Source organism: Spea bombifrons, chromosome 1 (assembly GCF_027358695.1).
Source record: "Spea bombifrons isolate aSpeBom1 chromosome 1, aSpeBom1.2.pri, whole genome shotgun sequence".
Lineage (NCBI taxonomy): Eukaryota > Metazoa > Chordata > Amphibia > Anura > Pelobatidae > Spea > Spea bombifrons.
The window spans coordinates 7,091,014-7,116,078 of NC_071087.1; the positions used below are offsets into that span (position 1 = coordinate 7,091,014).

The 25,065-nt window shown below is 44.0% G+C and overlaps 1 protein-coding gene across 1 annotated transcript; it reads left to right on the top strand.

The window, feature by feature from the left end:
• Window positions 1-12,127: 12,127 nt before the first annotated feature.
• MAVS (mitochondrial antiviral signaling protein) lies at window positions 12,128-22,480 on the top strand. The gene is made up of 6 exons (XM_053458123.1): window positions 12,128-12,251; window positions 16,310-16,434; window positions 17,189-17,369; window positions 17,771-18,165; window positions 19,080-20,420; window positions 21,650-22,480. The coding sequence occupies exons 2-6, from the start codon at window positions 16,318-16,320 to the stop codon at window positions 22,346-22,348; spliced, it is 2,733 nt and encodes a 910-aa protein (XP_053314098.1). The 5' UTR covers window positions 12,128-12,251; window positions 16,310-16,317; the 3' UTR covers window positions 22,349-22,480.
• The last annotated feature ends 2,585 nt before the right edge of the window (window positions 22,481-25,065 follow it).

A 25,065-nucleotide genomic window follows, 5' to 3' on the forward strand; every position in this document is an offset into this window, starting at 1 on the left:
CCTGCACCATCCCTGGGGCTGCCGTCAATCACTCGCGGAACCCGCCCATTCCCGCCCACCCACAGCCAAGCCCCGCCCAGGGTGCAGCATGCATTTATTCTGCTTGTGAAGTGCTCTAAAAATACAGAATATTCATGAATATCTCATAATACAGACATTTCCCATTCGGCTTATTTATAAGATATTTATAAGAGGCAGAGGCTTCTCAAATGCTAAGAAAATATGATCATTTAATTTTCCCAGCACTAGAGTACTATTTTTTGTGTTCTTATATATACTGTATATATATATATATATATATATATATATATATATATATATATATATATATAAATAAATATATATATATATATGTAAGTTTCTATATATTAATAATGATTTATATGCGCTTATTACAATGATATATACGATAAAATATATATATATGCATTTATTACAATAATATATACAATAACATAAATATATATGCATTTATTATTATGATATATACAATAAATTATATATATATGGATTTTTTATACTGATATATAGGATAAATTATATATATATATGCGCATTTATTATAATGATATATGATAACTGATTTACTTATAAATCTATACAGATAGATACCTATCTACCTAAAATAGAGTAACTTTGGTTTTTTACCCCTATCTGCCAAAAGATGCCACCAGGCCTCAGCCGTTCTACTCCTGTATAAGTTTGTGAAAGTTACTATTAAGTACATCTGCAGCCTTTCGCTTGCTGAGGATGCTGGGAGTTGTTGCACGGTGGTGGGTTTGGCAGTTTTTACAGCCCCATCTCAGCGACTGAAAAAAAAGCAAAAATAAAAAATTCCTGTTATGATGTCTCTGTTAAGGAGAGGCAGTCCCTGCATGGGAGCCAAATCTCTCTGTCTTTTTTTCCTCCCCTATTGTCCATTTTGTGAGGCGGATCAGAATGTCTTGCAGGAAAAGTCATAATAACAAAACTATTTAAATAGAATAAATACATTACATTTTGTAAATAAAATACATAACCTCTTTTCAAAATGCCTTACTCATTTACATAACTAGACTATAATTATATAGTGATCCAGTCACTGAGGGTGGTACAGTGTATCTCTTATTGTAGCAAGATAGACACAGACAGTGGTACAGCATATCTCCCATAACTATATACTGAGTCAGACACTGACAGTGGTACAGCATAACTCTCATCACTATATACTGAGTCAGACACTGACGGTAGTACAGCATATCTCCCATCACTCTATACTAAGCCAGACACTGACGGTGGTACAGCATAACTCTCATCACTATATACTGAGTCAGACACTGACGGTAGTACAGCATATCTCCCATCACTATATACTGAGTCAGACACTGACGGTGGTACAGCATAACTCTCATCACTATATACTGAGTCAGCACTGACGGTGACAGCATAACTCCCAATATCACATCAGTGTTTTAATATCCCTTTTTAAATTATTTTATCGAATATGCAATATTCTGCCGCTGTTAATTATCATAGAACAACACTCACAATATAGATCTAAAGACCTACTCTACATTTTAGCTCTGATTGAAGATCACACCAAAAATATATAATTCAAAGTGAGATATTTTATCACCACGATAGCCAATCAAGATATAATTTATTGTGCAAATATCTATATGATCCTTGCAGCACAAAACAGAAAAATAATCTTCAAAACATGTCAAAATATATCATGACGTAGAATGCAGCGTGTTATTGATCAGTTATCAAGTATGAATTACTGGCTTACGGATATAGCACTTCAATGATGTAACAAGTGTAACACATCACATTGTATAAACATCCCATATCCACCAGAATGATGTCATCTTGTATAAATAGCATGTGTTAATAGCGTCCAAGATTTCCAACATGGAGTCCAACCCAGTTAACTTTTTCCAATCCACTCCAAAAACCAAAAAAAGAAAAAAAAAAAAAAAAAAAGGAGAATGCAATAATCAGGGGGGTCACAAAATCACTACACTGTACATATCTCACTGTGCTGTTGTGTTACAATGTAACTAATAACAAACACAAGTTTAAAAGTCCCATAAGCCTTCATATGTAATAATGAAATATACTATTTTTTTCCCCAAAAAAGGATAAAGGGAATACAAGACCAGCTTGAAAAGGTCCTGAGGACCATTGGTGGTTTTGTAGACCACTGTGGACAACCCGATGCCAATACTTTTATACTTCCGTGTCTTTCCACCCTTGGTTTATTTTTCATACGGTTGTCCTCGTTTCTCTTGTGACATTTAGTGACGTTGTGATCTTGTGATCATTGTGATCGGTAGCTGAGTTTGTTGTTGTGGCATCACGAAGCCAACGAAGAGTTGCACAAAAACCCAAAGGATGCCATCTGTTTGCACACAAACGCCGCAATGACACATAAAAATCATTTCGTAGAATCTGGTTACTCTGTATTATGTACAAAAAAACCCCAATCATTAGAGAGAATGGTTTAACCCTATAATGTCACAGGTTCCCTTTATTAATTTAACTCCTGTCTAGGGCCAGTCTTTACCCAAAAATAGTCCCTTTTTCGCCCCGAACACGGCACGTTTTGTTTTGCCGAAGTAGGCATAGATCTCTTGTGTTACATCGGCGGTGATCCCCACTCCCGCATCCCAAACGTTCCCCGCGGGGGACCCAGAGACTCGGAGGAGCAGCGTTCACCCGGAGCCTCGGGGAAAAAGACCCAGAGAGTTCCCAGGTGTGAGCAAAAAGGGATCGAGCTACTTAATGAGGAGGAACATCCGTGCGAATGCCGCTCTCTGTGCCGCACACACAGGGTTTGATGCTAACCAGGCCCAGAATCAGCATGCGGCACCCCGGACCGAGCATAAGAGTCTACGTCGGCAAGCGGCCATTGGCCTTAAAGGGCCGGGGCCGCCTCGTCGTCTCCAGAACTGTACATGATTTCAGGTCACTAAACATGGCAGGTTACATTGAGGACGTAGATTTGTCTTGCCCACGGAGCTTACAGTCTACAGAGAACAGGTTAGAAGAGCCGGGGGGGGGGAGAATGCGAGATATTTCCGTATCCCTCCCTCGGCAAACACGGTGGGTTCCTCCAGAAGCTGAAAGGAAAAGCCTGATAAGACTTGTCACAGAGGTTATGTAAGACATATTTGCATTTTGATACAAATGTCTGATGTTTAAATAGCGTCAGGGAGTCATTCCAGGAGCTTTTAACCCTAGAAGTCATGTTCCAGCCTCCTGTCGTTACTCATGGCCTGAGGGCCACGCTTTTGTTTAAGGTCGCGCGGCTAGAAACGGGGCTTTTTATATCACTTTGTGACTTTTTTTTATTTACGTGTAGAATATGATGCGTTATTTATATTACCAACAGGGGAAAGAGAACTTTATGGGGAGGAATAATCCTGACAGGAAGTTAAGATGTCTTTGTACGTCGTCAACAAAGTGGGTTTTTTAATCGATATTTAATGCTTATTTTAATCTTTAGACACGGGCTGATGTATTTAAAAGGTTCTTTTCTACCTGCTTTGTTACTAAATACCAGAAACATAATTTTTTAGTCAGGGCCGGACTGGGGATAACAAGGCTGACCTGGCACTTTAAGGCCAGCGGCCCCCTGATAGCATAAGCGCGACCCCCCGGCTGGATATGACCTTGGAACGATGTCGGCCAGTAGCCCAACATGCCAGAATACTACTCCGGGCCTGTTCTTAGAAGAGCTGAAGGTCCACATTTTGCCTCGTGTACGATTTTTACAGGGAATTCTTAATTGCCATGTGACGTAACTACAGGCACCCATAGGCTGTTGCCATAGAAACGGAAAAAAGCTTCTGTGTTGTTTTTAACGAGGCCACTGTCACTTTCTGTTGTTCTATTTTGGAATACTTGCGATTAATTATTCTACCTACGTAACTCCAATGCTAATTTGCATTATTTCCGGCAGAAACATATTTCGAAGGCAAAGCGACCATTGTTTCTGGAGGAAGCGTCAGAACAGAACGCAAAGACATCAGATTTAATAATCCATAAATTCCGGTAGCCGTTATCTCTTATTTTTTTCCTGGTAAATACAATAAAACCGCAAAAAAAGGGCAAAAAATGCATGTATATTAATAGAATAAATACATAAATATAAATAAATATTTTTCTATGAGATTTTTTTTAAATAAATACACACAATAAATTTGGCAATATTAGATTTTTTTTTAATGGCAGCTAATTATATTTTTACGTACAGAAGAGAACCACTCGCACTCGGGTGAAATGTCTGGATGGGGAGCAGGCAGATTTGGGCACCAAGAAGTGGGGCTTCACCAGGAGACTCCGGGTCAAACTCAGAGAGTTCCCAGACCTCCGGCACCAGCAGAGGTGGGGAAGATCTCCATCGGGTGATAAGGTTCCCCTGTGGGTCTCTTCTAGATGGGTTAAGACAAGGGTGTCCAACCTGCGGCCCTCCAGCTGCTGCAGGACTACATCTCCCATAATCCTCTGCCAGCCATTGAGCATTATGGGAGATGTAGTCCTGCAGCAGCTGGAGGGCCACAGGTTGGACACCCCTGGATTAGGAAATTAGAGATATACACCACTGCATACCAGTAAGATAACCTTTATTTCATTCTGACGTATAGTGGCTTCACGTGGTTGCCTCGTGATTCGTCCACTCGGCCATTTTCATAATTCTGCAATAAAAATGCTATAATGGACCAGTTACCACGGAGACCAATAGGATTGCTCTTTATAGATACGGTGTATTGTATTCTTCCAGCTCCAGAAGTTCTGTTACTGCTATTTACATTTGATCGTTTTTGGTGTCCTAGTTTAATATTGCACGTTGCGTCTCCTTTGTGGCTTTTGATTTGCCGTACCATCTTTTTGTATCTGCAGGACGGAAGAACATAGCGGTGAGGTGAATGGTCCATGCTCCGGTAAGAAGGACTGGCCTAAGAACAACTGCGTAAATACAAATACAACAGAATAATAACAAAAATACCGTATTTGCTCGATTATAAGACGAGGTTTTTTTCAGAGCAAATGCTCTGAAAAATACCCCTCGTCTTCTAATCGGGGTCGTCTTCTAATCAGACCTCAAATAGAGGTCTGATTAGGAGACTAAGATCCAGATCCCCCGCACCGCTGCAGGGGACCTGGATCCTCCTGTCTCCCCCCCCATCATACACACACTTACCGGTGCTTCCTTGCCGGGGCAGCGGGTTGACGTCTACGCGATCCGCGTAGACAACGTCCGCTGCAGCCGGAAGGAGGTGTGGCTAGCAGCGGGGGTTGTCTGCGTCCGTCGTGTATACCTTCCCCGATTGTCAGAGATCAGGAACTCTGATCTCTGACAGCCGGGGAAAGCATACGCGACGGACGCATACAAACTCCCGCTGCCAACTCCAGGCAGCAGCGAAAGGCGACGTCAACCCGCTGCCCCGGCTGGAAGCACCGGTAAGAGAGGGCTGAGAGGGGAGAGAGAGGGGGAAGGGGGGGTGAGAGAGGGGGAAGGGGGGGTGAGAGAGGGGGAAGGGGGGGGTGAGAGAGGGGGAAGGGGGGGTGAGAGAGAGTGTGTGTGTGTGTGTTAGTTAAATGGGGGTATAGGGTGTGTGTGTGTTAAATGGGGGCATAGGGCATTTCTGGAGTGGCGTTAAGGGGGCATTTAATAGAGCACTCTGCCTCCTGAAATGCCTTATACCTCCCTATATGCCACTCTGCCCCATAATATGCCTTTTAACCCCCTAAATGCCAGAGTGGCATATAGGGGTATAAGGCATTTCTGGAGGCAGAGTGCTCTATACAATGCCTTTTAACTCCCTTAATGCCACTCTGCCTCCTGGAATGCCTTATACCTCCCTATATGCCACTCTGCCCCATAATATGCATTTTAACCCCCTAAATGCCAGAATGGGATATAGGGGTATAAGGCATCTCTGGAGGCAGAGTGGCACATAGGGGGTCAAAAGGCATACCATGGGGCACAGTGGCATATAGAGGGTTAAAAGGCATATCATGGGCCACAGTGCCATATTGGTGTGGCAAGCCTGGGGGCAGATGTGCGTAACTGGGGGACAGGTTGGAAAATACAAGAAATAAAAACAAAAAAAATCTTTTTCTCAATCATAGCTTTTATTAAAAAAAATAGTTTACATGAATTAACATATACTGGTAAAACTTTTTCCTTTGGGGTCGTCTTATATTCAGGCTTTTTCTTTTTTTCCTAAGTTAATATTCAGATTTTGGGGGGTCGTCTTATAATCGAGCAAATACGGTAAGAATAATATTAATGATGATGATCTTTGGTTCTGTGCCGTTGGCATTCCTCTTCATGTTGGTCTAGCGCCCTCTAGTGACCCAGTAATATATCACCTCTCTGGTGTCGGCTGATGACCGCCGTGGGGACTAATGACCCAGGACTTTGTAAAACGATCGACGTGAGGGGGGTTGCCAGGTTTTCACAATAAAAAGGCTTTCGCTCATTCATGAAAATAACTTTACCAGCCCTTCTAATCGTGGCCTTCATACACGCGATAAACACAAAATACTCCACATCAGCAATACAATATAAACTCACAGATATAGAGTATGAGCATGAAGAGCGACCCTTTAGCCAGGGTTTGGGGCCCGTGCAGCAGCATTCTACTAGACCTAGAGGTGATCCGTGGTTTTTCACCCCATGGATGTTGGCGCATCTGGTGGCCGCCCCCAATTCTGGCTATTTAAACCCCAGACGCCTCTACATGACCTTCCATTGCTGACTCTTGGCTGGTCCGACTCCAGTTCCCCGCTGCTGACCACTTTCTAGTCCGGTTATGACTTATTCTAATTTCCAGTTACTGACCCCGGATTAGTCTGATGCTGACTACCGGCCTCTGAAAGCTCGCTTCTAATAATAATAATAATGATAATAAAATAATAATTACCGTAATAACCTTTTATTTTTTTTAGGCGCCAACAAATTACACAGCTCTGTACAATTTGAATGAAGCAATTAACACACACATAACAAATATACATTAACACAAACAGACACGTCGGGTGTTGAGAACCCGGCCCACGAGCAGCAATCTAGCCTTATGTTATTTTATACAAAGTGGGCTTACAGGGTCTCCGCTCATGAGCTGACAAGCATCACTCATACCATAATGAATATCAGGAGTGATGGGAGTGATAAAGGGCCATTGGAACACAGGAGTGATGGGAGTGATAAAGGGCCATTGGAACACAGGAGTGATGGGAGTGATAAAGGGCCCGTGGAACACAGGGGTGATGGGAGTGATAAAGGGCCATTGGAACACAGGAGTGATGGGAGTTATAAAGGGCCATTGGAACACAGGAGTGATGGGAGTGATAAAGGGCCATTGGAACACAGGAGTGATGGGAGTGATAAAGGGCCATTGGAACACAGGCGTGATGGGAGTGATAAAGGGCCATTGGAACACAGGAGTGATGGGAGTGATAAAGGGCCTCTGTACCCCTATGAAGAGATTCCATTAAAACTCAGCCGTTTCCAGCTACAATAGTCATTTACAGCATTAACCCCGTCTGCGCTGGATTTCTGATCCACGTCATGTTATTTTAATGGACAAAGTTGCTTTTCTTTCAAAAACAAGGACATTTTGTTTTTTAGCATTTTTTTTTCTCTAAAATCTTGTTGTAATAACGTCTTAGGACAGTTTCCTGCTTACTTCACAAAGACTCGGAATTTATGATACCACGGGGTTTTAAACCGTTACACATACCGTCTCCTACAATTATCTAAAGGAAGCACGCAGAACTTACGTTCTAATTCAAGAAGGACCCCCCCCCAAATGGCAATGGATCTGTAAAAAGGTTGAACTTGATAGGCTAAGGACACAAGACACCGTCATCTAAAATGAGAAGGCCAGAGGCTTAGCTATAGTGCAAGACTTCTTTGAAGGGGTGGTGGGTGCATGGAATGGCTGTTAAGTAGAGGTGGTGGTTAATACATGATAAGAAAGGCCAAGGGATAAGGGTCTAAATTTCAACAAGGTCAATTAAAGGATAGACTAGAGCTTCACCGTATTCAGCCATCACACCGGCATCAGACAGGAAAACCCCACCTGCTACTCCAGGGACCGTTCCTTAAACAAGACTTCTTTGCGGGCTATTAGCAGGATAATATAGACACAGCAGTTTTTTTTTTACTGTCCACCTGTATGCAGACCTGGAAAGTCTCAGGGTTTGCCTCCGAGTCTCGGGATTTTTGCCCCAGTCTCGGGGTGACGGGACAGATTCTAAGGGTGGGGGGGGTTTGACAAACTGGAGCTTCTTCTACACTGAACTGAAGATATCTAAGACTGCTCATTAGTGCGTTTGCCTCCAGTACGTTATGGTTGATATCCCTGCTTGAATGCAGGTGATTTCTTCCAATGTGTCTTTAAAGAATGGCAGGTTGAGGTTTCCATGACGAATGGTATTACAGCCATTTGGGTAACACATTTGAGGAGTGGCTACCTAGAATCTTTACGATGGGCCATTAAAGGGTTAATATTGAGTCTCGACTCCTTTAGAGTATCCCCCACACGCATGGATCGGTCTGAATGCGTGTTATATGCGAGAGGGGAAAAAAAAAAAAAGGGGAAATATCTTCTAAACGCAGATTAGAAAGCGATGAAGCCGCGGAGAGCGTGCGGAGTGCCCAGAAACTGCCTAGGGGTAAAAAATAATAAATCAGGGAAAAAAGCTTTAGTTGAGTGGTGAGATTTATCTCTAATCGGTTTAAAGCCCAACGGGCATGAAATATGAGAGAGAGAGAAATATTTAACAGAAAATAACCTGAGAATGGTAACGCAGAAATACAGAAACATGGAATGTGACGGCACATCGGCCCCATTCGGCCCCCGTCTACAGCAGGAGAAATGAGCGACTAAAGACTCAAACCTTAATCAGTCGTTCATCTGGTCTTAGATTCAGGAGCCGTGTGTCTATCCCATGCATGTTTAAATTCCCCTTACTTTATTAACCTCTACCACTTCTGCTGGAAGGCTGTTCCATGTATCTACTATCCTTTCAGTAAAGCCTGACACTTAGGGATTTTTTTTGTAAGAAAGGACCAGTCATAATAAAAAAATATGAGCTACGTTCTTTACACAATTGGCTTTTCCCGACCTATAACTCTGTTTATATTAATATTTTATTACTATTTTATTTCTCAAACAACAAGAAATGTTTTGAATTAGGAAGCAAAATTCTTCCCCTTTTTTCTAGAGATTATGCAAACATTCCGCAAACAGCTCTCTCAATTATTCCGGGGCCAAAAACAGCAAACCCCCAAATCCTAACCTCTGCCAAAGGGTTCTATGAGTTCTTCAACCCAACAACTTCATCCAAAGGTTGGCCTCAGAGCCGGCCTTAAGTGTTCTGGGGCCCTGTGCGGACTACTCCTCTGGGGCCCCCATCCCAAAATAAAAGAAAGGAAAAAAATATCCCCCCTCTGCCCCTTCTCACTATCTACCCCCCCCCTCTGCCCCTTCTCACTATCTACCCCCCCCTGTCCCTTCTCACTATCTACCCCCTCTCCCTATCCTAGTTGCCGGAGTCCTGCGGTGGGAGCGGGAGGCGTCCGTCTTTCCGTCTATCTGTCTATCATCTATCTATCTATCTATCTATCTATCTATCTATCTATCTATCATCTATTATCTGTCTATCATCTATCTATCTATCTATCTATCTATCTATCTATCTATCTATCTATCTATCTATCTCTATCCATCTATCTATCTATCTATCTATCTATCTATCTATCTATTATCTGTCTATCATCTATCTATCTATCTATCTATCTATCTATCTATCTATCTATCTATCTATCTATCTATCTATCTATCTATCTATCTATTACCTGTCTATCATCTATCTATCTATCTATCTATCTATCTATTATCTGTCTATCATCTATCTATCTATCTATCTATCTATCTATCTATCTATCTATCTATCTATCTATCTATCCACCTATCCATCTATCTATCTATCTGTCTATCTATCTATCTATTCTATATGATTATTTTTATATCTATCTTTATGAAATATTTCTGACCCATCAGGGTTGGGGCGGCCCCTCCCCCTGCTGGCCATATTTACCTGCTGCGTTAATATTCATAGAAAAAAAAAAACGTATAACTATAAGACACTTTTTCTTTCTCTCTATCTAAGGGTATAAGAAGATTTGGGGCCAGAAACCTAAGAATAATTTTTCTGAGAATCCAAAACTATCCAAAAATATCTTCCTCTTTTTTCACGTCGACGCGGCGGGGAAGTCATGTGTGCGGATTTCCCCCGATCTTTTTATGTAAAGAATTTATATAAAATATAAATATCTAATACCGTGTCAGAGGGGGTTAATGCCGTTTGACAGTTTATTTATTTCATGTTTTAGCCATTATTTTAATCTCTCACCTTTTGGAATAATGAAATTCATTTATTAAAACTACTTATAGCTTGTGCTTTTTTTTTTGCCCCAGTCTCGGGGTGAAGGGGCAGATTCTCGGGGTCACTCAGTCTACAGCTGCCTATCCCCCCCTCTCGCTGTGATCATGTATAAGACTCCCAATTGGTGCTTTTGCTGCCAATGTGTCAAGGTTGAAATCCCTGCTTGAATTCAGGTGACTCCAGGTTTCCATGAGGACCGGTCTTACAGCCATTTGGTTAACACATATGTCACTAGATAGAATTTCCATTCTGGGCTATTAAAGGGTTAATATTTCAATAGTCTCAAGGGGCAGCTCATTTAGTTCCCAGGTTTCCCAGGTTTCCTGGTCTGGCTCGGTAGGTGGGATTCTTCAAGGAGGGCCATCCTGCTAGCCAAGGTGGCAAGTTAGTGGGGGCAAGTAACATGACCCTGGGGTAGTTGCATTGTGGCTTTCACTGTATGGGGGAAGGGCGATAGGGGCTGGAAGGCCACTTGGCTTCATTTGCCCCTGGGTCTACACCATAGATTCCATCTCCGCAGCTTGTGAGCCTCCTGATATCGGCCCTGCGTGGCTGGAAGGGCAGGCGCATGGATTAAGAGGATTCTGCCCCAAAATCTATTGTTCTGGGAATGCAGTAAACGTAGTGACGCGGTGCACATGGAGCGTTGTGCGGGACCTTGTGCTTTGTGTTGCTGCGGCATGCAATGGGCTAGTAGGGTTTGAGGCACACGCGGCACCTGGAAAGGTTCTCGTAGTTTGCGAGTCTTCCGTGTTCCTTATTGTAGAAGGAGAAAACGATAAATGAACGTCATTAACGTGACACAAAAGCCGGAATTCATAGGTTATTGCCATAGAAGCAGAAAAGGCTTCTTAAAACTTTGTGTTGTTTTCTGTAATTAGAAGGATAGCACAAGGGGTGTTCGCTCACGTACTAAGCAGCGGAAATAGGATCTCCCCAACCGGCCCATTTACACTATGGGGGGCGGTACTGAGTCGGCATATCCCCTGTATGATGTATGACATCTGGAATATGATGATGTCAAACCTTGGTCCATCGCAGTGAGGAGGGGGAGGTTGGGGGTCCTGCCCCGGGTAAGGCATAGAGCAGCTCCCAAAGTATGTATACATTTTTTTTTCCAATATTTTACATATAAATATATATATATAATGTGCAGTTCATAAAGTCCCGCATGATTTCTTTTACTTCTTCTTATACTTTAACATACTTTTAGATGCTCTGAAATGTTTTTTTTTTAAACTGCCTTGGCAGAGAAAGTGTTAACAATTTTGCTTAAGGACGTCATTTAAATTTTTTTTAACACCACAATTCCGTGGTTCTTTATTCCCCAAAAAATTACTTTTTTTTACGCATACTAATACGTGCAGAGACAAAATAGCATAATCTGCCGGCGCTTTATGAATAAATGTAATTTAAGATTGTAGTGTTTGGAGGTAAAAAAAAAACAAACAAAAAAACCCCTTTGTTTTTCTGCATAATAAGGAAAAATGTTTCAAGGCCGTGAGCAGGAATCCATAACTACCGAGGCCTCGTCCCCATGAAGTGTTAATGGATCTGACGGTGACTTGGAGGGCAGTTTCCGTAGCCAATAGCCTACAGGGGTTGTGTCCTTCTGCCAAAGATGATCCAATCAGCTTCCGGCACGGAGAGGGGGGCGGTGTTTGCGACACAGAGATTAAAAAAAATAACAAAACAAGGAAGTGTAACAAAAGTGCAAGCAGGGGATACATTGTATCTGCGCAGCTAAACATATAAAAGCAGCAGGGATCGGTCGTCTCTCCGGCTGCTGGATCCGGTTGCAGGTACTGCAGTTTCTGATTTTTTAAGGAATTGGAACTATTTAAGGCCTTTCGGGGCACCGAGTGACACCAACGAGTTCTTTGTAGTCTTTGCAGGTCATACCCTGGCACATGTATGATACAGACATTTAACTTCAATGAAGTTGGGTGGTGGATAATTGGATCAGCCTTCAAAGAGGGGTGGTAGGGGTTAATAGAGTGTGGGGGGGTTGTTCTAATAATGGGTGATCAGGCTTCCCATGTGCTGCTGCTCCTCCATGGGCCAGTTGGGGAGACCCGGGATCTCATTTGTAACTAGCACCCCCAGCCAGCACTGCTCTGGACCTTTGGAAGAAAAGTGGCCCCTTGGCGCTTTCCGGTCAGGGGCTGCTAAATTAAATTTTTTTACTCTTGCAGCATGTGGCCAGATCTGCCACACGAGGCGCAGAAGGGGGTGGGTGTGCACCAGTCTTAGCCACCGGCCCACTGGGCATTTTCTTGGTGTGCCAAATGTCCACGCCAGGTGCCCGGTCACCATACACCTCTACCCCTCGGCACCGATTGTGCCCAGGGGTGTACCTAGGGTATTTGACACCCGGGGCGGATCTAGAGTATGTGGCACCCCCCCACACACACACACAAAAAGTATGCTGGAAAGAATATTTATTTCACAAATATATGTTAACCGGAAAAAAAATAGATATCTGTGAAAATAAATTAAATTATGAATTTAAATATATAACATTTACTGAACAGATATGGTACAGCGTAATTCCTACCACTATATACTGAGTCAGACATTGATGGTAATGCAGCATAACCCCTATTACTATACACTAAGCCAGACATTAACAGTAGTGCAGCATAACCCCTATTACTATACACTAAGCCAGACATTGATGTGGTAGGCCTCTGCCCCTGTGCCACTGCTGCCCCTGAAACAGCCTGTCTGTGCCAACTCTGCTCCTTTAGCAGCCTGCCTGTGCCACTTCTGCCCCCAAATCAGCCTGCCTTTCCCATTTCCGTCCCTAATCACTAACTTACTCACTACTAACTTCATTCAATCACCCACTCACACACTAACTAACATGTATTCACCCATTCACTCTCCCGCACCCCCTTATCTCTCTTGCAGATTTCATGGGTCCGGGGGGCGGCTGAGCACCACCGTGGGGGCCGTGCAGACGTCTATGCGGCCCGACGCTCGCCTAACGCGTACCTGCAGCTTACTGCTGTGGCACCCGCACACTGTATGAGGAAACTCCATTCCTACCCACGTTCCTGCTACTCCTGCGCGGGGAAAGAGTTCGTCATACAACGTGCGGGCGCCACAGCATTAAGCTGCAGGCCCGTGTTAGGCGGCCGTCAGACCACCGGGCACCCCCCGATGAGTGGCACCCAGAGCGAACCGCCCCCCCCCTTTAGGTACGCTACTGATTGTGCAACCTGTATTATCTGCATGCAGAGAGCACGCCCTAATAATATGGTAAGTGTGCGTGCGTGCGTGCGTGCGTGCGTGCGTGCGTGTGACACTCGCTTTATTTATATATATATATATATATATATATATATATATATATGCAGCCATCTTAACTTCTTAATGATTTTTTCCTCCCCATTAAGTCATCCCTTGTTTTGCTGGTAGCTGATTGGTTCAGGCTGCCTCTGCCTCAGATTTTTATATACACGGGCTTCTGCGCTGGTATCATGATAACCCAAGACAAGCACTGGACGCCTATATTACTGGGCTACCATCGCGTTTAACTGCGGCCACCTCTGACCGCAAGGGTTAAATTTGCACGATCTGCCCCACTGATCCCTACAAGAGAAATAAAAAAACCCATAACGGGGCGTTCCTGTTCCTACAGACGTCGAAAATACGGTTATTGGAATGTAGCTGAATAACAGGAGATAAGGAAAGGAGGATCTATTTTTCTCTTGCTTCTTTCCTCCTTTTTCCTTTAAACTCGATAACCGCAAACACAGCCGGAATGGGCCAGGAACTAAATTGGAAATACCAGCTCTGCCACCTTTTGCCACAGAGCTCACATACTAAAACTCTGAAGTTCTCCGGCGAGATCCAGTCATTACTAACGGGAATTCAAGCAATTCCATGTGTGGCCAGATCAGCCTCCTCTCCTCCTTTCATTCCTCTCTTCCACCTCTTTCCTAACCTCCTCACCCATCACAGTGATAAGGAATCTAATGTCTCTACTTGTGATGTCATAGGTGATGCTCCTTCACTGGTTTTTGATGGATTAGTTGCTGGCATCATTGGGTATTGTACAACCCTGCACCTGGGTTGAGGGAGTACAGAACTTCTGGGCCCTGGGGACATAAAGCCTGTAAGCAGCCGAGGCCCTGAACACCCACCGGCCCCCTGTTTTTTCCTTCATAGTTATTCATTAAATGATATGACTGTTCCTTTAACAGAAGTGTCTCGAAGTCTCCCGCAACCCCTAGGGGTTTTCTACAGCCCATTGGGTATAATGTTATATATATATATATATAATATATATATTCTGGAAGAACAGGGGGTTCAGAGATTGTCGGCGCCTCCACCAAGATGGCTGTCTAATGGAGATGTCACACAGTGTGCCCAACCAACAAACCCCCATTATAACCACCCAAACTAGAAAACTGGTGCACTTTAAGGGGCTCAGAGTGATGGGAGTAGCACTACCCATTTTTTGTGTGTTCAACAGGGGAAAATTGCTGCTTCTACTATCTATCTTGAGCTTTCAAGGAGCAGCTGACTCTGGATCTCACGGCTCTTGTCACTTTCCTTAGTCTGGGACCGGATCCTGTCTCTTCCGCTGGTGCTGCTCTCATTCTATACAGATGATATTGGATTGCTGTCTCAAACAGGGGCAGTCTGCTTCTCTGCACTCCCTGCAAATACTTCTCTGGGAAGGGCAGGCAGTCAGGCTCTGCTGGAGACTTTAACCCGTCGTGACGGGACTGGTTTTCAATTTGTGACCTTTTGTAACCGAGACTGCTTTAACATTTTTGCGGTGCTCGTGTTTAGTTGTAGTTATTTTCTTTCTCATTTACTGTACCCAAGCAAATTATCTAGCGTTTGTGGTTGGGTTTTTTTTTTTTTTTTTTTTTTTTTAAGGACGAGAAGAGCTTTCTTTGGATAGCATTATTTTGATCATATAAAGTATTATAAAAAAAAAATAGTAAAATATGCTTAAAAACGTAAAAAGTATTTTACTCATCTATAAAAGCTAATGAAAACCCAGCTAAATTGATGTTTTTTATGTCTTTTTGCAAGTTATAGAGCAATAAGTATAAGTAGTATATTTTAAAATCTGGGCATCCTGAGCCCATGTCCTATTTGGGACATATTTAAAGACAGCCAATTCAGTTTACCCCCAACACATTGTACCAGGGCCAGACTGGCCTACCGTGGAACTGTGCAGGGGCCACGCTGATCTCTGTGCCAACCGAGGGCCGCCTAACAGTTCCTGCTTTCCCTGGGCATGAAAAGAGTTTCCTTAGACATTATGTGATCGCCACAGCCGTAATTGCATGTTAAGGGGAACAGATGGCACAGACAAGCTGTTTGGGGCAAAGGTGGCACAGATGGCAATTTTCGCACCAGGGATGTGTGGTTTTTAGTTACTCCTCTGGTGTGACATGTAGGCGCATGAGCTCGACCATTCAATAAAATACATGGGTCTGGTGTCCAAATATTTCCAGGGCTGCTTTTCATCCACAGTCTGGCCCTGCAAACAACTCCCCAATATGTTTACAGCAACATCCCCTGAGTACAGTGACACCCATGCACAGGTTTGTCAGGTTGTTTGGGGGCTACCGATATCTTCAAAACAAAAACTGTCCATTCCCCTTATTAGTTATGTGGCCCTCCTGTGAACCTTCTCTAGTTCCATAATGTCTTTTTTTTTTAAGGAAAGGCGCTCAGAATTGAACTGCATATTCAAGGTGGGGGTCTTACCATGGACCTGTAAAGGGGGCCGAATAATATCTTCCTCCCGTGATGTTACATTTGACCGGATTGTGTGAATGGATCTTTTTTTACTTGTCTTCTTTCATTGATGGTTTTATTTCCCGTTTAGATTGAAGAATGGGGTTTGCCGAAGAACAATTCTTGAAATATCTGCGGAAAAACATATCAGACTTGGAAAATTTAGAGTTGGTTGAGATGTTGATGTATCTGCCTTGTCTGACCACCGCTACGCAGGTAACAAGACATCTGGATGCCCCTTATTGTGTGCAGAAAAGGGCTGATACGTGTAGAAAGTTTGTTGATTTTGTTGGGTGTTTGAACAATCAGTCAAGATGCTGTCATCTATGGATGTATTTGGGGCTCTATATAAGTCATCAGTGGGGGTTTAAATACCAACAAGTATTAAGAACATGTCAAGGATAAGATAGTTTAGCCATACAGGAAGGTTTTTCCGGAATTCATGGGTTCTGCCGAGGTTGCAGGAGAGCACATGGGAAGGCCAGGGTATCCTTAGAAGGATAAGAATGAAAGTGAGGAGCAAGGAGAACATGATGGTATTGACCTGGGTGTCTACAGGCAAGGTGTTGCTATTATACCAACCATTACTTTTGCTATCTGTAGAAATGCACCTACTTTCTCATGGTGGGGAGAATGGGATGAGGGGTTGGGGAGACTCAACAGCAGAGAAGAAGGATGGTCTTCCTTACGTTGGTCGGATAGGAGACAGGAACACTTTCCGGCTCTTCTCTGGTCTGATATAGGTCCACATGGTTTCTTGTAGAACAGGCTGTCACCTGAGGTTTTTCATAGGGTTCTCTTGTTATATCTGGAAATGTAATTATGCTTATCTCCAGTGGCTTACAGCTGAACACGGGCCGCTCATTCTGAAACAGATAGAAAAACTCCATGCTCACTGGGTTTTTACGTCGAACTTGACAGTGAATCTAGGCCAGTAGTAGTAGTAGTTTATCCTTTTGTTTTTCCTTAGGAAAGATTAAGGCAACAAGTAATGTTGAATGGCAATCAGAACACTGTGTGGAATTTTATTAATGACCTGAGAAAGAGGAGTAACTGGGTGGAAGAATTCATAGAGGCTCTCAGGAAGTGCGACCATGGAACACTTGCACAAAGATATCAAGAAGAATATTCTCGATTCCTCCTCCCAAGATGTGAGTTCAAAGATTTTGTTTTTATGATATGATATTTCTCGATGCACCCAGCGTGATATTATGCTTTGTCGCTTTCTAGATGTCAGATTTGTAGACAAAATGTTTGTAGAACAACGTCTTGTTAAGAGTGGTTTTATATCTGGGTTCCTGGGTTCTTGGTGCCCTGGAGAATGACATTTGATGCCACCATCTACAACATTCGTAATAATACTTGGCATGGCTGAGGTGTACAGAATACTTCCAGCCGCAGAAGACTTTTCAATTATTTGAAAATTATTCGGTGAAATTGTGCAAATTCCGTATATCAGCCCAACTAACGCAGCTTAAAAGAATTGAGGGCATAACGTTGTGTAAAGTCCATTTGTTTTTGAGCTCTTTACGACATGTTAGTCTCTCTACAGCTCCACAGGCACCTCAGGTTTCTCAACCAGCAAACCATCAACCACCAGTAAGTCCTGCCAATTATCACCAACAGCCCCATCTTGACCCTCGGAATTCACCAAACACATCAAACATACAACCCGAGTCCAACCGTTCGCCACCATCGTATTCAGAGGTTTTAAAGTCTAATATTCGTGTCCAGACATCAACTTTGTCTCAAGAGCTTCCAAGATCCTTTCTTCAGACACAACCTGGACTCCATCACCCCTTCCCATCACTGGAGCCCAGTGGTCAACCCATGTCTCCCGAAGATGTAGTACAAGTTGAGATCTACGATGAAGCAAAGCTTCCAATCCCTGAAACCTCTCCCGCACAGAGTACAAGCCAGAAGAACGTCAGTAATTCATCAAATGAGGTAACTGTTGAGAATAAATTTGAAACCATCAAGGTCTTCAAGGCCTATCATCAAAAATCTATACATTTCTATAGGGCTGAAAAAAATTGCTAGGACATGTCCTTAACTAAAGAGGGTATTGGCATAGCTGGGAACTCTCAAACCCTGAGTCTTAGGTTTTTTGCCCCAATTTCAGGGTGAAGGAAGTCTTCTTGAGTTGATCTATACCTGCAATGGTGTGTTTCCATATGGTGTTTATTTGATCTATACCTGGACTGCATGGGAGGGAGGTGAAGCACAGTGCAGGAAAGAACAAAGTGCGCCATCAACATGGGAGGTGTGGGCGGGATCATGTGTAGGATGTGCTCACATGACTCCAAAGGGGTGGAGCCAAGAATTCTTGCTTTATTTTATGAGCGGTTATACAAATAACTTTCTTAACTTCGTTATTTGGATTTCTATTCTAAACATCATAAACTACTATTTTTTTATTTTATAACTTATCAAGTTGGGATGAGGAATAGAATTTTATGAGGGAAAAATTAGATTTTATAAAAATTAATCTTTAAATTAGGATTTACCTTTTTTTTTTCTCGGGTGTTTTTACATTAAATTACAAGTTAAAGTGTTTCTGCTGCTTGCATTACAAACTACCGGTATTTTGTGCAAACCTAGAAAGGTACACAGTATATGTACCATGTACTGCATTATTATTATTGTATATTTGAAATCGGACATTAATATAGGATTTCCCCATTAAATCGCCTCCATAACAACTTGCAGCATAAATAAACACAATAAAACTACGAGATTCTGTAGGAAAGGGTAACTTAAAGGGGAGGAATAACCAGGCAGATCTTTGCAATAGGAAGCACTTTATGGTCATTATATCGCAACATGTACACATTGTGATGGTATTTGTTTTTACGCTGAAGGTGTCGGAGGAGCTACATCAAAACTCCAATGATCACAGAGACAATGTCCTGGCTTCAGGACAAATATCGCTTAACCCAATGACTTACCATGAGGGTAGCACTACAATGACACGGCCATCAACTTCCCGGGACGGTCATCATGATAACAGCACATCTCAAGCTCAGCAACCAAAAATCCAACAAGCCAATAACCCGATCACTCACCTTGGACTCCCCATGCCACCAGCTCATACCCTTATGACTTCTTCAGAATCTAGTCTTACCAGTACCCAGCCAACCCCTAGAGAAATGACTACCACCTTCCCACCAGCACCACCTCTAATCACTCACTACAAAAGCAAGGGAAGTTCTCCGCCATTACTGACACACATCACGCAACCTCATCAAAGCCACACCAGCAACCAATCACCACCTAACCAGACCACTCACACTAACCACAAACCAGATGTTACCCAGCTTCCTCCCACCCAGACCACTTTTCCTAACCAAAAACATACTGGCACTCCTCCATCAACCACCCAGACTACTCACCCTAAGCAAAGCCATGCCATCGTTCAACCATCAACTACCCACTTAAATTACCTGGACCCCAAGCAGACCAGCACTTCATCAACTGCACAGATAATTCACACTGACCCAAAGCAGACCAGCACTCAACCATCAACTGCACAGATAATTCACACTGACCCCAAGGAGACCGGCACTCAACCATCAACTGCACAGATAATTCACAATGACCCCAAGCAGGCCAGCACTCAACCATCAACTGCACAAATAATTCACGCTGTCCCCAAGCAGACCGGGACTCAACCATCAACTGCACAGATAATTCACACTGACCCCAAGGAGACCGGCACTCAACCATCAACTGCACAGATAATTCACACTGACCCCAAGCAGACCGGCACTCAACCATCAACTGCACAAATAATTCACACTGACCCCAAGCAGACCGGCACTCAACCATCAACTGCACAAATAATTCACACTGACCCCAAGCAGACCGGCACTCAACCATCAACTGCACAGATAATTCACGCTGACCCCAAGCAGACCGGGACTCAACCATCAACTGCACAGATAATTCACACTGACCCCAAGGAGACCGGCACTCAACCATCAACTGCACAGATAATTCACACTGACCCCAAGGAGACCGGCACTCAACCATCATCTAACCAGAAAACTCACCTTGAGCCTAGCCAGGCCAGCACTCAGCTGCCACCTGAACTGAATATTCACGGTGAGAACAGCCGAGCAGCTACCCAGCCACAACCCTCCCCGTCGGCTTATCCACGCAACAGCCTTAACAACGCTACCAGAGAAAGCAACATTTTAAGGGTAAGTTTCCATAAACTTAAGACAATGTGGAGTCTTCTGTTACAAAGAAACACTCATAAGGTCCGCTCCAGGCCTCGCAATACCAACTGATGTGGTAGAAAATCTCTGAATTAGCACGAGCGAGTGGTTGATTCAAGGTCTTCAATGATCAGCATACTACACCTCCTGGGGATGTGAGTTTTCAGGACTCTACACTCATGATCTTATGTCCCTCAACTGCTCCTTTCAGTTTTGTGGCTCAGTGGCAAGCCTCATGCATGAACCACACTGACCACAAATCATGGTCATGGAACCCACGTCCTGCCGAGGCTAGTGAGAGTAAAAACACTGGATTTCTAAGTCTCCAAATGTAATGATTGGGTTATGAGAGATCCTAACACTTTTGTGGCTGCAGGTAAAATAAAATACAGTGGTAACACCAGGGCCAGCCTTGGGGATGTTCGGCCTGTGCAGCTGCACAGGGCGCCTTGGCAACAGGGGCGCCTGCCCGGGACTTAAATTAAAGCATCTGGGTTTTTTTGTTTGTTTTTTAACTTTATTTAGCATCCTCCATATTAAATAAAGTTTTTTTAAACTTTATTTAACATGGAGGATGTTAAATAAAGTGAATACAAAAAAAAAAAAAAACGATGTTTCAATTTAAGTCCCGGGTAGGGGCGGTGAAGTTTTCATCGACCCCTCGGTGCCCCTCACTCTCCGTGACTCCGTCGCGGTGCCAGCGTTTCATGCTGAGTGCCGGAATTATTCTGGCGCTCAGCTGTGAAGCGTGCACCGCGGCAGAGCGGGAAGACGGACGCCTCCCGCTCCCACTGCAGGACTCCGGCAACAAGGTAAGTGAGGATAGGGAGAAGGGGCAGAGGGAGGGGCCAGGGGGGAGGCAGTGAGAAGGGGCAGTAAGAAGGGGATGGGGGGCGCCAGAGGAGTAGTCCGCACAGGGCGCCAGAACACTTAAGACCGGCTCTGGGTCACACACAAACTAAACACATGGTTTTAGAACCTCCTAAATCCTTATGGATTTGTTGGCTTTCTCCTCTTCTACGAAAAAAACAATTGGTGTTGATTGGTCTTCATTTTCCATTTATTAATATTTATTAATATATATATATATATATATAATAAATATATATAAATCTGCTATTAACAGTTTAATCTAAATTAGTCTTTGGGGGGGGGAATAAAATTATCCTTTTAATTTGTCTGCGTTATAAATACTTTCTTTTTCTTTTGAGGTCGGCCCCCAAGGAACTCGCGTTGCTGTGATCGCCTCGGTGCGACCGATGCAAGGCAACGAAAGCGAAGATGAGAACGATCTATCCAAGCCGGGGGTCCTGCGCTCGACCGTGGATAACGTGCGCCTTGAAGCAGATGATCCCGACGGCCTATCGCTAGTAAACGATTCCTTGAAGATAAGCGAGTCCATGGTCCCCGGTGAGAACCGACCTTTGAATTCTAATGTTGACAGGAGAACGGGAGAACTTTCGTCGCCGCGTGGCCCCGGGCATAAAGATGGGTCGCAGGCGGTGAACGCCGCGGTTGTGGATGATCCAGATGGTGCACGTCCAGAAGACGCCGAATTACTGTTTAATAATTCACCGGGTCATAGAACGGAATACGCCGGACCCCTGGGCCCTTATGGGTCACAACAACCTGAAGAGTCCAGTTTCTATGACACCAGGAGTATCACTGTGAACATCCGCGAGGAGCCCACCGTTGATCTGACGTCGGGGAATCTTATACCGCGTCGCCGGCACTCGGGTGGTCAGCTCGTCGAGGAAAACCGTGCCGACAGCGAGACCTGGAAGAGTACCAAAGCGCGGAAGGAAAATAATAATAATAATAATAATAATAACCTGCTACTCACCGGCCTTCTCGCCGCCGTTATTTCTGCCGCGCTGATTGTATTATGGAGAAAAAGGAATTCGGTGTGATCCAAAAACATTATTTGTTTAAAGAAAACACACATTTATATATATATTCCACCGAAAAACACGATTCTCTCACCGTTACATGGAAATATAAGTAAGTTGGACGGCAAAAAATAAATGTTAATTTTCCACTGATCAGCCTCCTTTGCGGGTGTTTGATATAAACAGATATAAAAAGTCTTTTTTCTGCAGTGGGCCACTTCATCAGAAATGTATGTGTGCGTGGGCCGCACTCATTTTTCACTGAGAGAAAATATGGCCTTTTAGCTTTATAACGCATATTAATACAGGGTTAAATTGGCAAATTGCCGAAACCCAACAAATGTGTAAGTGGGGGGGGGGGGCAGGGCACAGGGAGGCTGTAGGTTATGTGCATGTATTGGCTGCTTGTGCATGATAGGAGTCTCATTGCTATGTTGAATATATATGATTACTAACAGCAATCACACTCCTATCATGTCCAGGCATACCCAGATTCCAGCATGTACTGGCTGACTTGGCATGATAGGAGTGTGATTGCTAACAGCAATTACACTTCTATGATGCCCAGGATCCAGCATGTACTGGCTGCCTGTGCATGATAGGAGTGTGATTGCTGTTAGTAATCATATATATTTAATATAGCAATGACACTCCTATCACGCACAAGCAGCCACAGTAGCAAAAGCTAGCAGAATTTATACTTTTATCATGTCCATTGGTAATACTTTCATTTTAGTTTTTTCACTTTTTCCTACTCTCCTCCGGTGTGATGACCCTCTCCTTGCCATGAGGAACACCTTCTGTGGGCCCGCACCTCGAGCGTCACGTATTCAAAGCCGCACAATGGCTGCTTTGAGGTTTGCAGCCGGGCGACCGCTTTGAATGTGGTCTGCCTGCCCATGGACCGGCAGACCACCGCGTGACTCACTCACGCGGGCCGCACCTCAAAGTCCGGTGGGCTGCATTTGGCCCGCGGGCCGCACGTTGGAACGCCCCTGAGATATAAACTCCCTTTGTGTTAAATTCCATGTGTCACCGATCTCCCGGTATCGGGCCCAAAGTTACGGGAGCGCAAGGGCTGTTTCTGCAGACCTCCGCTTGAGCGCTCCCTGTCCCTGCGGGCCGGTGCTTGTTCCACATTATCTTAACCCCTTGACTGCCCTTTTCTGTGTGATCCGGCTCCCCCTTTTATTTATTAAACAGCATTTCACAGCCTGGGGTATAATTTAACCCTTTGATTGCCCTCCAGATACCCCCCCTTTTTTCATTTGAATGAATAAGTATTTATCTGTACAGAGACCCTTTATCACTCCCATCACTCCTGTGTTCCAATGACCCTTTATCACTCCCATCACTCCTGTGTTCCAATGGCCCTTTATCACTCCCATCACTCCTGTGTTCCAATGTCCCTTTATCACTCCCATCACTCCTGTGTTCCAATGGCCCTTTATCACTCCCATCACTCCTGTGCTCCAAGGGCCCTTTATCACTCCCATCACTCCTGTGTTCCAATGGCCCTTTATCACTCCCATCACTCCTGTGTTCCAATGGCACGTTGTGTTCGCTGATCCAAGTTTAAGTTTAAAAGGCTAATTGATGGTTAGAAAACCCTTTTGCAATTACGTTACAGCAAAAAAATCTGCATGGCCCCATAGAGGGCCAATTTTAAAGGCGTTCTGACTGTTTGCTTTCAGCCTCTTTTGCCCATTGTCCTTTTTTTTGCTAATAATGTAGTCCTTTCTTTTTCCCGTTTTGGGTATTTAGGGGCGGCGGGGGCACTTCTGGAGTTACTGACCACAACCTGATCGTTTGCCAACAAACGGACACCGTATGGAATTCCTCCTTTACACTTCTTTTAAATATTTTTATGGAAATTGGTTCTGTGCAAGGAGGCCGATTCAAGTTTAATTCATTTTAACTATTTAGATGTTTTAATGCAATCTTATGCCTTAGCACTTTTGTTTTGGGGGGGGGTGCAATGTTAAAAGCACTAGCCGGCAGACTGGGCTAAAGCTGCAGAATCCTCCGTATGAGACCCCCGCGGGTGCTAAGAATAATATTCTGTATATACCTGCGTCAGACAGCTCACTCGGTGGCTCTTTGGTCTCTTTCTAAAAGGTCGGTTTACTGCCCCTGACGCCCGCTCTTTGAGTCACCCTGACCCCCTGTGAGTGTTTTAATATGTATTCTTACAACAAAGGAAGAACATTTTAAGAAAAAACATACCTGCCATAAAAGAGGCAGCCCTGCTGCTGCAGCAGCTGCCCATCTCCTCCATGATCCGATAAGTGGCGCCATGGAAATCGGTGGCAGCACTTGCCACGCATGCTCACTGAGGTCTCAACAGACCCCTGCCCGCAGCTTCCCACCGAGCCAGTGCTGGAGCCGTTCTTATGAACCCCCCGAGACTCCGGATGAAGCGCCGCTTCTCTGGGTCGTGGAAGTGGCATTGCGACACCGCCTTCCCTCCAACCATGAATACATGTCCCATGTCTCTGTGTAGACGCTAGGGGGGGTGAGCGTTACATCTATCATCTCTGTGTCTACGAAAGGCTCTGTAAACGCTCTGTAAACCTCCTACATCCGTGTGTTAGCGTGCCTGTGTGTGCGCGCATGGACACCATTAATAATCGCTTTTAAATGTGTGAAGACATTTGTATATAAATACTGGGTTCTGAACCTAATTTTAGGTAATATTACTTTGTACTTTTGCTCTCAGAACACCGAAAGGGACAGCT